Source organism: Ictalurus punctatus, chromosome 4, assembly GCF_001660625.3.
Source record: "Ictalurus punctatus breed USDA103 chromosome 4, Coco_2.0, whole genome shotgun sequence".
NCBI lineage: Eukaryota > Metazoa > Chordata > Actinopteri > Siluriformes > Ictaluridae > Ictalurus > Ictalurus punctatus.
The window spans coordinates 7,155,001-7,168,558 of record NC_071284.1 but is presented as its reverse complement, the minus strand read 5'-3'; the positions used below and the strand labels follow the sequence as shown (position 1 = coordinate 7,168,558).

The window sequence follows — 13,558 nt, the reverse complement described above, 5'->3', positions numbered from 1 at the left end:
GCAGCAGCTTAGTGGTGCTGGGGCTTGGACCCCCAACCTTCTGATCAGTAACCCATAACCTTTAACCAGTGAGTGGGCTTTACGGGCATACGATTGAGGAGACGCACCCGATTTTCTTTCTGCTTGAACTTTTTTACTCTTACTAGCCATTAGTCAGGATCCATTGTATTAGGACACTTTTGTGTGTGTGTGTGTGTGTGTGTGTGTGTGTGTGTGTGTGTGTGTGTGTGTGTGTGCGCGCGCGCACTGTAATCTGTCTGTCTTTCGGAGCCTTGTGTTTCCTATAGTTCATTTTTTCCTAGCTCCCTAGTCTTGTCAGTGGTGTCATGATTGCTAACAAGGAAATTCTAGAAGGCAGAGAGAAAAAAACAGAATTGTTGGTGGAGTGCAGTGCAGCCTATCTTTTCCAGATGTGCACCAACCAACAATAAGAAAATAGTGACATGAATTAATAATAAGCATTTCCGCCTCTATTTTTTTTATGTTCCAAAGTGACCACCATGCCTCCTTGGTTTCTAATGGCTCATGAGGCTTGTGTGAATTCATAGGTCAAAGTATTGGCTTCATGTTCTGTGTACGTTCCCCTTCCGTAAGCTGGCTTTTCCGTTTGGTCTGATAGTTGCATATATTGTCATAGCAAGGTGCCAAATATCATAAATGTTACTGCTAAACCATAAATGTTGGCACCTCTTCTTTGCATAATTTTTTCCCCAGTTTGTGCTTGGATTGTGCTAATTATGCCTGCTTTTACCATGTCAGTTGATCTGCATTAAGAAGAAAAATCCATCCATCCATTTTCTCTACCACCTGACCTATACAGAGTCATGGGGGAACCTGGAGCCTATTCCAGGGCACAAGGCAGAGGACATCCTGGACAGGGTGCCAATCCATCACAAGGCACAATTGCGCACACACTCATGCACTATGGACAAGTTGGAAATGCCATTCAGCCTACAGTGCATGTCTTTGGACTAGGGGAGGAAACCGGAGTACCCAGAGGAAACCCTTGAGGCATGGAAGCTCCACTCACACACAGGGCAGAGGTGGGAATCAAACCCCCAACCCTGAAGATATGAGGAAAGCGTGCTAACCACTAAGCCACCATGCCATGCCACCCCCACACTAGGAGAAAAATCATTACATATAAACATACGTATTGATACACACACTTTGAAAAATGACAATTTCAGCCAACTCTCTTAGAAAAAGGGCAAATTTATTTAAAGCACTTAACCCCTACATAGAAAAATATGATTGATTTAAGTCAATAATAAATAGAGTACCTCTCACAGGCCCCGCTGACATGTACAGTGGTACAATCAATATCCAGTTTCACAATACAGCAAAGGCACAGGCATGTACTGCAGACGTGTACTGCAGTGTTTGCAGTAGTGGCGGGTGAACGATGTGAGATAGATGAACTGTAATGAGCCAGTGATGTACTGCCCACATTTTCCCCACCAATTAGTTAGTACCACTTCCATAGGGTTTCCATAATCATTTTTGTGTGCACATTGTTCCTCTATTTTTTATTTTTTTTTTACTGTATTACAGTTTGACATGTACACTAGTTTTCCAGGATTTTCTCAATGACCATTAATAAATAATACAATTCAACTGAACAGTTGAGGGGATATTTGATGGTCCCTGGTGTGGATCACTCATAGTATATATTCTTATTTAAACACTTTGTTAAAAGCATAGTGGTCAGAGTGAGTTTGAACTAAAAGCTGATGAGGTGCTACAGTGCTGGATATGGAATATGCATGCCAAAACATGTGACAGTTAAGTGACAGTCCTCAATGCAGCAATAACACACATGTCCAGACAACCTGTCATGCCGAATGGAAAGCAAATAAGCCAATATCCTCACTAGACACGTTATGTATCTCCATCAAGCATTGCTCTCTCAGTCACCTAAGGTACTCCGTTTGTAGAAATGAAAAAATAATGTGACATTTTCGTTCTCATAATCTTAGAATCAAAACATATATTGTAAATCATTACCCATAGTTCATTGGCCATATCATTTAAAAAGAAACAAAAAGCATAAATATCTTAAATAGTGAGGGACTCATAAGGCTTTGTCTGTTCCTCCAGTTGTGATGCCCTTTCCTAAATAAAAGAGGCTTTAAAAAGTTCACGTCTTTTCTCCAACTCTGGTTAACTCCCAGAATAAGCTGTTTACATGTAGTCGAGAGAAAGCCCTGATTGTCAAAAAAAAACCCTTGATCAAGATCTCTTATGCTTTTAAGCAAGCAGCTTGCCAGACCTTTAAGAATACACATACAGTAGACTTCAATTAACACTGCTAACCAGCAGTTGGTTAGGTATTAGTCATCAGTTTTGGCTTTCACTCAGTCTCAATTTTGACATAGCTTGGGATAGTGCTAACATCGCTGTTTTGAGTCTTGAATGTGACAACTATATTCAAAAACAAGATTTAAAGCTTCAGTCAGTCTGATCTGCATCCAGCAGATTGAATAGAAATGCAGACATGTGAAAGGACAGTTCAGTACCTTGACACACATTGGACACATCAACATGTCTGAGAGCAGCATGCGGCCAGTAGGCCTCCAGGAACAGATTAGAGGTGTCCCCAGTGTGCACGGACATACATTGAGGGCTGAATTCAAATGTTCCTCTGAGCAGTGAGGTACTTCAGAGCAGCAGCACCATACTTTCTGGAGAGATCTTGGTGGAACTCGTCCTTCAGTGTCGTCAAGCAGAACCGGTAACTCGGACTGGAGCGAAACTTTGAAATGTCAAAACTGGGCGCATGGGGCATGTGGATCATGAAGGCATTTGGTAACACCATCAGGTCATACTCCTGTTTGAGAATCAAGAGTGCTCAGTAAGTAATGAGTTAACCAAAAGTTGACAAGACTTCATGTGGACTCTTCAACTGTTAATGCATCTATAAAGATATCTTACCAGTGCATCAAGCTCCATGATGTGGGAGACTTTGTTCCAGCCAAAGCCCACAAATCTCTGGTCATACTCAGGGCAATCCCGCCTGACCACCACGTAGGGCTCAAAGTCGGCCTCCCACTCCACTTTGTAAGGTGTAGTGGCAGTCCTCCATTTGGCGTAGTTGGTTGGTGCATGACCCTTGGTCCAAACATGGTACCTGCCAGTCAGAAGATAACCAAATATTATTCATTCATTCATCTTCAGTGACTGCTTTATTCTGGTCAGGGTCAAAGTGAATCTGGAGTCTATTCTGGTAACACTGGGCACCAGTGGAGTGAGAATTCACCCTGGATGTCCGTCCATTGTATGGCACCTTACACACACACACACACACACACACACACACATCCCTAACGGCAATTTAGCATAGCCAATCTGTCTACCTGCATGTTTTTGGACAGTGGGTGGAAACTGGAGAACCAGGAGGAAACCTATGTAAACACGCAGAGAAACTACCATACAGACGGTTACCTGCGCTCAGGATCGAACCAGGGACCCTTATGTGCTTGAACTTAATGACGTATATTGTATATAACCAAATCCAAATACTTTATTCAGAATAAACAGATAAAAAGTCCTAAATGGATACAAAAACAGATACAAATAGGAGGTGTACATATACAGGATGTACATATGTATATAAGAGTACATAGGCTTATGTACTAATTATTTATTTATCTGCGGGTCAATATACCTGAAGGTGTAGAGAGTCCCCATGTCTAGCATGGATAGAAGTTCGGCTTTGGATTTTGGAAAGGAAAGGCGATATCTCAGAGTCTCGAAGGCTGGCACTACCAGAGCCTTTTTGGTGTTGGCCATGTCCAACTGGACGATGGATTTTCTACAAGAGGCAATTGACAGACTAATCAGAAATGCAAGATGTCATGTTAGCATGTTAAAGCAAAGCAACGAAACATTTCAATTTCAGTTCAGTTGTGAACTTGGGGGAAAAAAGTGTTCCTTGGAACCCTCTTTTATCTTTTTTTTTTTTAACTGTAAGAAATCTTCACTGACTCACCTGAGGTAATCATAGAGTCCATACATAGGGAGGAAATCTATGTCGGTCAGAAAGACATAAGGGGTTTTGGCATTACGGAGAGCCACATTGCGAACCAGGTTAACAGGGTAGAACTGGCCCTCCTTGTAGACAATGTGGTATCCCACATTCTTGCGGTTTTTGAGGACCTCCGAGGCTTGAGCGTAGCGCAAGAACTGCTGAGCCTCGGCATCTGACATATAGAGTGCCAAACTGATGGGTCCCTCCCAGTGTTTACAGATGGCCTCCAGCATCTGCAGTCTGCACAGAAACACACATTACAGCTATAGAATACACCAGGCCAGACAGATTGTCAGGATTAGTTGCTTTTTAAGCGGAGCCAGAAAATAACAGCTCTTTATACCTCCAAATCCAATCACAACCCTTTTGAGAATGGCTTAGAAAATGTGCTTTAATGAAACCATAGCAACTCATGTGTAAGAGTATAAACACTGAGCTTAGTAAGCGACATCGCCTTTCTCACCTGTCCATTGACAGCTGGGCCACCAGAGTGATGTCCGTATCATCCTCGGTCGATGTGTATTCATACTCCAGGAAATACAGGTGTACACGGTGCACCATGATTCGCTCACGCCGGAAATCGTAACACTGGTCATCCTCGTCCAGCTCCTCTAGTGCTTTCTGAAGCTGGAAGACAGCAGTTCACACAAAATTTTTCATGGTGTTTAAGGTAAGCTCAGTGATGAATGTGAGTGAATGTGGTTAAAAGGATAACCGATGGCTTAAAATATTAACAGTTCCTTACACTGCATAATGAGCGTCTCTTATTCACTTTGTATTATGACTAAACCAACATAGTATTTCATGAATGCAAATTTATAAAAATTTGCATGAGCCATCTTATGAAAAGTTACTAGGGCTGTCATAATAAATTTAAATCGTCAAATGCTTTTTAATTAATTTTTTTTTTGTATTCCAAAAAGAAAAGAAAAAAAATCCTAAAGATGTTAACATTCCAATGTTTAATATTCTACTTTTATTCAGGTAACAAGGCTACCGAAACCTGCACTTCCTGTCTTTTTGACCAAATGACCTTGCATATGAAATTGAGTCAATGTCTGTCATTTAAAGCAAGGGTTCGCAATTTTTTGCAATCAGGGATTTAATTCTAAAATAAATTTTAAATACCCCCTCTGAACATAATAAAATTATTCAATGCATTATTATTATTATTATTATTATTATTATTATTATTATTATTATTATTATTATGTGTACAATAATATTTTGCCTATTTATTGCAGCTATTGCAGGCTATTTATTTAGAGCTGTTTATTCCTGATAGAATGCCTTAATTCATTGACATTACTTATAGGGCGATATCCTTTTGGGTTATTTATGTTTTGGGAAACAGGTTAATGACTATACTAACAACTCAATAATAAATGACAGACATCTTTCTTACTGATTATACAAACTGGAGAGTGGGTTTGGATCGACTCACCCGTGTGCTCTCAGTGGTGGCCTGACTCGGACACCCGAAGAGTTCACGCCGGAGAAGATTCCCATCGTACTCCAGAAAGGTCAAGTAAAGATTCCGGAAAAATTCCACATGCTTGTTTTTTACACGCAGTTTTTTCGGAGAATTCCAGTGAATCACCTGTTCAACAAAGTCACATCCATTTATTCATTTACTTCAGCTGTGTTTTCACATAAACATGCACTTTGCAAATATCAACAAAACTTTACATTAGATAACTGCAGTTACACACACTAGTACAGACGCAACTATAATGTAACTAATTTGGACGTTGCACTGTTACAGCTGGATTACAGCAGCATCTTATGTAAGTACACACTTTCAGTTTTAGCTGGTGTATGTCCACAAGATTTTCTAACATGAATACAAAATGGAACTTTTTACAGAATACACACTTATAATCGAACAGTTCCTGTGTATTTCAAATGTTGGAATTGTCAAATCACAGACTGTTGTTAATTCATCTAATTAACACAAATTACATGGTACAGAAATTATATCAAAATTAGGCTTTAAAATGTAATGATACACATTTATTCCACATGTAATCCCCCTTTAACAGGGCAACATCCTCAGTCGTTATATTATAGTTGCACATATAGTTTATGTGCAATTACATTCATTTGAGACTCTTACTCAAAGATAAAGAGGGACCAAGCTTTTTCTGTTCGGCTTCATAGGATAAGCCTTTTGACAGTACATGAAATGCTGCAATAACACATAAAGTAAGTATAATGTGACAGGATTGTCAGAATGCGCTTCTAATACAACAAACCAACAAAAAAAACAAGTGTACAATTCGTGTACAACAGCAGAACAGACAGCTGGACCACGGCTGTTAAAAATAACGTGAAGTCTATATGTGATACAAGAAATAGGCTTCATTAAAAGGGCAGTTTCGTCTAGTTGGATGTGATTGCTTCATTTCTGACTCTTCATCTGTGGATGTTATTCACTGTGAAAATTAGCTGAGACAGACGAAGCGCTGGAAATGGGGATTCTGTCTGTTCTCTTTTTGTCACCTTTGTCAGGAGGGGAAAACGCCAAACAAAAAGAACGTCCATGATGTGCACTACACATGAAATTCTTGATGGAAAGCGCAATTTGTCTTGGGATTCTCATACTGTCACATACTGTGACACCTCAATTTTAGGAAACAATAAATACATTTCACTTCACTAAAACGATGTCGAAATGTTTTTATTTTCTTGCTCGTCTTGCCGAGACTATTTTCCTGCAATAATCATGTTGGGTAAGAAAGCAAGTCGAACAAATGTGGTGGTAAAAACAGTCAGCCGTGCTCGTTAAGTGTGATTTCCCTCACACAGTGAAAGGCATGAAAACAGACATAAGCCTAATCAGTTCCGTTTGTAATCAGATATTGGTTGTCAAAATGTCTGTGATGCTTCGCTGCCGCAGTCGGAATGAAGTCTTTAAATGTAAGTTTCTCCTTTTCCACATTTAGAGGTAGAACTTTTACTAGTGATTGAGATGTATGTAAAAGAGAAAGAATTTTCAATTCAGGAAAACATGTTGTTTTCAGACCTATATATGCTGTATTTAAGGTGAAAGTCTCTCTGTTGTCAAACCAAATGAATACCAAATACCGTACATTGTACACTGTAAATGACACATCCTTCCTTACCTTAAGATCCGACACCTCTGTGTAGCACTGCTCAGAGCGAGTGTGGTCTGATAACTGTACGTTCCAGAAGCAAGGCAACTGGTGCACAAGAACCGGGTTCTGTTTTATGATTGCATTGAAAATATCCTGCACACACACACAATGTACAACACTTTTTTTTTAGAAATGTTCGACAACATGTTTACCATTAACAGAGTAACAGCTTGGTCATATCACCCTGACCTGATCAGCGAGGGAAGTGGAAAGCATGCTCATTAATTCTCTCTCTGCTGTTAACCTCCACATCTGTTCCCACCCAAGCTTCCGTAATCGCTCCAGATAGAGCAGGATCACCCCTGCAGCATTAAAGGAGAGCCAATTAGTAGCAATATTATTAGAAATAGCTCCCTTCCCAGTCTTCTTTCTTATGGCAGGTGTGTGTGCACACATTCTCTCTACCTGTGTTGAAGCCACGTCCCAGAGCAGGCCAGGGTTTGTGGTTCTTCCATAGGTTCCCCAAGTACCAGTCACTCTGGTTCTCTACGAGTCCAATCACCTGCTTTGCTGCAATGAGAAATACTGCAGGTCATCCATCCACCCTATAAATAGCATGTTTTCACGATTGGGGAGAAATTTGTATCCCACTGATATTACATTTACACATATGTATGTAAAGTAAGACCTTTTAAACATACGTAAAGTGTCCATCACAACAACCTATGCGCATGACCTCAAACATCAAAACTTCTTTATAGCATTTCGAAAGAGTCTTTTAACCTGTCTCAGTCTTTTCTCATTTTACCTTCAAATATAATCATTAAAGTACTCAAAAATTCTTATATTTGCATTCATGTGTACATCCATTTAACAACTCATATCTGAAACATCCTTTTCCATGAGTCATCCATTATAGGCTTTGAAAAATGTACATTCACACAATCATGTTACCGTAATATATTCACCCATATAAGTCATGTGATCAACAGGAAGTTTCTTGCAGATCACGAGAAGAAGAAATGTATGCTCTCTAATGGTGTTTTTTTTTTTAAAAAATACACTTTTTATTTTCAGTGACAAAACGTATTTGCTTAACAAAAAAAAGAAAAACCCTCAAGCCTTTTACTCATTCGGTTAAATGCATGTTTTCTAGATTCAAGGTTGAAAATTATCCAATTCAAATTCAAATGACACAAATAAATAAATAAACAAGTTGAATTTATACAAGGGCTAAATAGCACCCCAATTGTGGAATTGTGCAAGGTGGAATCATACAGAAAAAAAAAAAAATCTAAATATGAGCTTATGTTAGACAGAAATCTGATTCAAAATAACAGCTTTGTACTTCATTGGTTTATTTATACCAACAACATATTGATCTAAATCATGTCAAACAGATCTGCCATTGGGCTAGGACAGTAATGACATATGATTAGACTTTACTTATAGATTGATATTTTGGTGTTAGAAATAATGATCATATAGATCTAGGTCATAGCATGACTATAAATGCTGCAGTTTTGATATTTCATTGATTTTGTTAAACTTGCTATTGTTTGTATATGACGTTTGGTCTTTAATGACATAATCTGTCTGATTCACAGTTAGTAGCCACAACAATTGAGTTATTTTTTGTTACAGACAAAATCAGTCAGTTGCTGGATGAAGTAGCGTATTTACGCCAAAATAGTGAAAATCCACGAAGCCAGGGAGGAAGAAATGGAACAGGCTTTGCTTGAAGTCAGGAAAATAGGGTCTCAATAGGCAATAACACAATTTTTGACCAAAGTGGGCTTGAAAATACCGAATGTCACGTCACATCAACACAGACACATTTATTTCTGAACACAAAAGTAGCAACGGCACAAAACAGGAAGCAACTCGCTTAGGTCTATCCAAACTAGACATATGTGCACAAAAATGGAGCCCTAGATCTCTTACGCAACAATCTTTAGATCAAATGCATTTTGTTTTATCAACAGCTCTCTTTAACCCTTTCATGCCTAGAGTTCACTACAGTTGACAGCTATACAAAAGCCATTTTCTAGCTAAGGATTTCAATAGAATAACTGCATAACAGCCACTAGAGTGGACACTAATTCTTCATTTGAACGCATGCAGTCCACTGGAGTGGACACTTCAGTAACTCTTTGAAAAAAGGTATGTAAAAGTAAAATGAAATTCAAATGATTTTTTTTTATGCCTAAGGAAGAGTAAAAACACACAGAGAGGAAAAAAAAAAATCCTTGATCAGGATTTCATAATTCATGCATGAAATGGCTCGATCGATGTTTTCAGCTACTGTCTTTTCACCACTGCTAAATGTTCCAGCACTGACACATTTTAAGTATTCGAAAATCTTTAGAGCATGCAATTCTTAATCTTAAGAACGTGCTACTGGTATCTTCGTATCGTGAAACTGAAATAGACTTGAGTGGAAGAACAGAATAAAAGAGAACTAGCAATGGAAAATGCTGGAAAATATGGCATTTAACAGTTTAACAATAACAATGTTGTGGCTCTTGAGTTCCCCAGAGGTACGTTATATACCGGCAGCGGGTCCAAGATTGTATTCATTTTGAATGACATGGTGATAGCTGAGATCCTAACCAACTACTGTGAACAGTATGAAGTTGTTCTTTTCCTAATCTAGACTCCACAACTTAAAAAAAAAAAGTATAAATAATGTTAATTTGAACTGAAATTTGAATTAGACTATAAATGTGCTTTTAATTGTTTAAAAACAGCGTTTAGAACTGGGAGAAAATTTCAGGTATAAAAATGATTTCATTGAATCACCTCTAATACCTCTAATATAAGCTATTGATAAGTTCCACATCACTTAGGCATGCCCTCTGCCTGTTCTCTCTGTTCTCTTTATGATAGCCTGTACATCTTCTTATCTGAGTACACAGAAGTCCCTGTCCCTGTTCTGACACAATACACTCTCTGTTCCTAGTTAAGTCAAGCAATGATCTAACTCTTCCTCCTTTTCTGTATATATACTCTGCTTATATCAGCATTCATTTCATTCTGAGGCCGGTATCAGCGAAATCTTAACAGCTATGTCACTATATGTGCACTGTGGTTTTTAGTCTTTGGTCCTGGATGTTTGGCAACCTGTTCAAGATGCTAAATGTCATTAGAATAATTATAGTAATTACCTGTGAACTTTTTGAAGATGGCCCATAGCTCAGCAATATCAGTGGCAAAAGTGATGTCCGTATCGAGCACAATGACTTTTGAGAGGTCTGAGGGCAGGGCTTTGGTGAGCGTGAGTTTCATCAGGCCATAAATTCCTGAATAGTGTTTGTTGGGTATCCATGAAACCTCCGGCTAAATAATGAGAGATAGAGAGAGAGAGGGAAAGAGAGAGGGAAAGAGAAAGATGGTAGCATTTAGGATGTCACCAGTATAACCTCGGAACTGTTTGGTCTCTTTCCTTTGGGTTTGTACTCTTGTAATAGCATCACTACTCATAGAAGGGACCTCACACAAGAGTGTTGTCTGTAATGTCTCTTTCATCTCACTGCATACATATTTATTGATGAGAAGCTCGGCAAAATGATCTGGTGGACAAGAGATAAAAGACTGAATTGCAGAGATGGCATCCACTCGAGAGTGCAGAGTTCCTGTGTTTTTAGATGCATGTAATGATTACAAAGGCTTGGAGCCAAACAACAGCACAATCAGAGGTAAAAGCACAGAGTGTGAGAGAGAGAGAGAGAGAGAGAGAGAGACAGAGAGAGAGAGAGAGAGACAGAGAGAGAGAGAGAGCGAGAGAGAGAGAATGAAAACACAAACAGACACACACCCTTGGAGAATGTGTATGTGATGAATATGTGTAGAGATTTGATGAATATGCATTTGCGATTGTTAAACTGTGCACTATGTGAAAATAAAATGCTCTTTGAATGTCAGCACACAGATGCCACCATGCCGAGCGACCCAACAAAACAACTTACAAATGCATAGTGAATTATTCAAAAGTCACTGCAGTAGCACATGGTTTTTTCGTTAAAAAAGGAGCCACATAATCACTTTAAATATGTGAACAAAAAATGAAAAATCCTTCACTCCGTAGTCTCTGCAGAGTTTCCATGCTGAGAACAGAAGGCCTCCCAGAGAGAGCGCTAGCGTCAGGATGCTGCAGTGTGCACAACCTGATGGCTTCCACTTACAAAAGCAGCAAGCGTTACTAGCTTTGTGCCTCCTGACTTAAAATGATGGCGTATAAACTATGCATGATACTTGTGTTGTAACAAACTTCAAGTATACTTCAGCAACAGCCCCACCTTCAGCAGCACCCTCTCAGTGCTCCATCTAGCCAAAATACTAAATACCTACCCAGCTGACAAAAAAAGGTCCCCAGGATGTCCCCTAAATGGCCTCTATGAACGTCCCCCGAATGTCCATGTGTAGGGTCATTCGGGAAGCTTAGGGGACTTTCGCTGAAATTAACGCATTCAGTAATGTTATGCTTTACGTTATGACTCTAACGTCCTTGGAACGACCGCCAGTGAACGTTATAAACCGGACCTAAACGTATGTTCGATGGCCGCGGGACGTCCCCTGTTTACAGCTACATCTAGATGTAACATCTACACAGTCCACATATGTGATAACTAACTCACTCACTTTCAGTAACTGCATTTTCCTGGTCTGGATTCAGAACCTATCCTGGTGACACCGGGCACAAAGCGGGATAATTCACCCCAGATGTGACGCCAGTTCATCACAACTCAACACACACACATTTATACACTCATTCAGACCAAAGACCAATTTAGTGTAGCTAATCCAGGCAGAACCTGTAAGAAACCCATGCTCTGAGGTGGCAATGCTAAGTTTCAGATGAGCTGGGACAATGTAATTATGAAGGGTGATATGCCAGAGCAATCGGTTCCCAAGGAACCCATTAGATTTCATCTTGACCTAAGGTAAAATACATGTAAAAAAAAATAATAAAATGACTGGTCTCTATGAATAGGAAATAAAAATATCACTCTTCGTCCATCTATTACTAATGCTTCCACCTGCCATCAGGAGCAAGCCCAAGCATGGGAGGGGCTTTTGAGCCTCGATATCCATCATTACTTATATTGCCACTAACTGAAGATATATTGGATATTTTAAAATAAACACTAATTGCATTGCTATAAAATCTAATAAGATGCCTTGGTTTAATGGGGCATCCATTGCTAGTTGCTGAACAGAGGGGAAGAATGGTGCCATTTTTTGTCATTAAAACAATCACATTTCCAGGTATACAGGCTAATTTTGAACTCCATGTTAAGAAGTCACACATAATACGACAGATGCTGCATGGCCTTACTGGCTTTCTGTATGTACACTGTAAAGTTATAACGTTATAATGTTAGTGTAACATCAACTAGTTTTGGTTATTGATCCCCCCCCTTTTAACTAAACCGCACAATATGAGTTCTGCTCTGAAAACACATTTCAATTATTAAAAGTCCTATTTGCATCAAAGGTTTTAATGAGAAAAATGTGTTAGTTTGAAAAATATAAGAACAGATTTAATCTGATGTATATTTAATATACTGAATTAAAGCCACAGCTTCAGTGACCTTTGTAACAGCACAATGCCCTCTCACAGGAATTATGAATATAGATGAAATGAATGCATGATATATTATACAATTGAAAATATATTTTATTATTGTATTGCTATGTAATGTAAAGAGATACCATAGGTCAATCCACTGGTAGGTAGCAGTCATACTGAATGGATTATGGACTAACTGTTCTCCTGAGGCCTGCTTTTTGGTTTTGAGATCAAATAGTGAAGTTTTGAACAGAGGACATGATGAGACTTTTGGAGGTTTTACCTTCAGTTCATCAGCGTCATAGAAGCTGACTTGCACTGATGGTACCATCCACGACTGGAACAATGTGCTGAGGATCTGATTGGCCACTGTGTCAGTTATGAAGTGAAAATGCAAAGGATTTCTCCTGGAATGAGAGTCATAAATGTGATAAAAATGAAGTATATACAGTTGGTACCAGCATAAGAATCAGTGTCAGAGGATCGTTTAAGCAATTAGAATATGACTGTATACTGTACTGTATATACACTATATGGCCAAAGGTTTGTGGATACCTGACCTTTACACCTATACGTGCTTTTTGAAAACCCTATTGCAGATTTAGTCCTTCTTTGTTGTTATAATAACCACCACTCAACCACTCTGGGAAGGCTTTCCACAAGATTTTGGAACATATCTGAGGGGATTTGCCCTTTCAACCACAAGAGCATTAGTGAAGTCAGGCACTGATAGCATTTCAATTCATCCCAAATGTTTTCACTGGGTTCCAGTGAAGGGAAACTGTAATTCTACAGCATACAAAGACATCCTATACAATTGTGTGCTTCCAACTTTGTGGAAGCAAGTTTGGGGAAGCG

The 13,558-nt window shown here is 39.1% G+C and overlaps 1 protein-coding gene across 6 annotated transcripts in view; it reads right to left on the bottom strand.

The window, feature by feature from the left end:
- Positions 1-1,195: 1,195 nt before the first annotated feature.
- large2 (LARGE xylosyl- and glucuronyltransferase 2) overlaps positions 1,196-13,558 on the bottom strand; it is a 135,236-nt gene continuing 122,873 nt past the window's right edge. For all 6 annotated transcript variants that reach the window (XM_047152706.2, XM_047152705.2, XM_047152704.2 and 3 more), the window contains 11 exons: positions 12,984-13,107; positions 10,296-10,467; positions 7,594-7,698; positions 7,378-7,490; positions 7,156-7,281; positions 5,475-5,630; positions 4,494-4,657; positions 3,992-4,270; positions 3,668-3,814; positions 2,935-3,130; positions 1,196-2,830 (listed from right to left, as the gene is read on the bottom strand). In XM_047152706.2, coding sequence (XP_047008662.2) covers positions 2,633-2,830; positions 2,935-3,130; positions 3,668-3,814; positions 3,992-4,270; positions 4,494-4,657; positions 5,475-5,630; positions 7,156-7,281; positions 7,378-7,490; positions 7,594-7,698; positions 10,296-10,467; positions 12,984-13,107 — 1,780 coding nt within the window. In that variant the 3' untranslated portion in view covers positions 1,196-2,632. The remainder of the gene's footprint in view (positions 2,831-2,934; positions 3,131-3,667; positions 3,815-3,991; positions 4,271-4,493; positions 4,658-5,474; positions 5,631-7,155; positions 7,282-7,377; positions 7,491-7,593; positions 7,699-10,295; positions 10,468-12,983; positions 13,108-13,558) is intronic.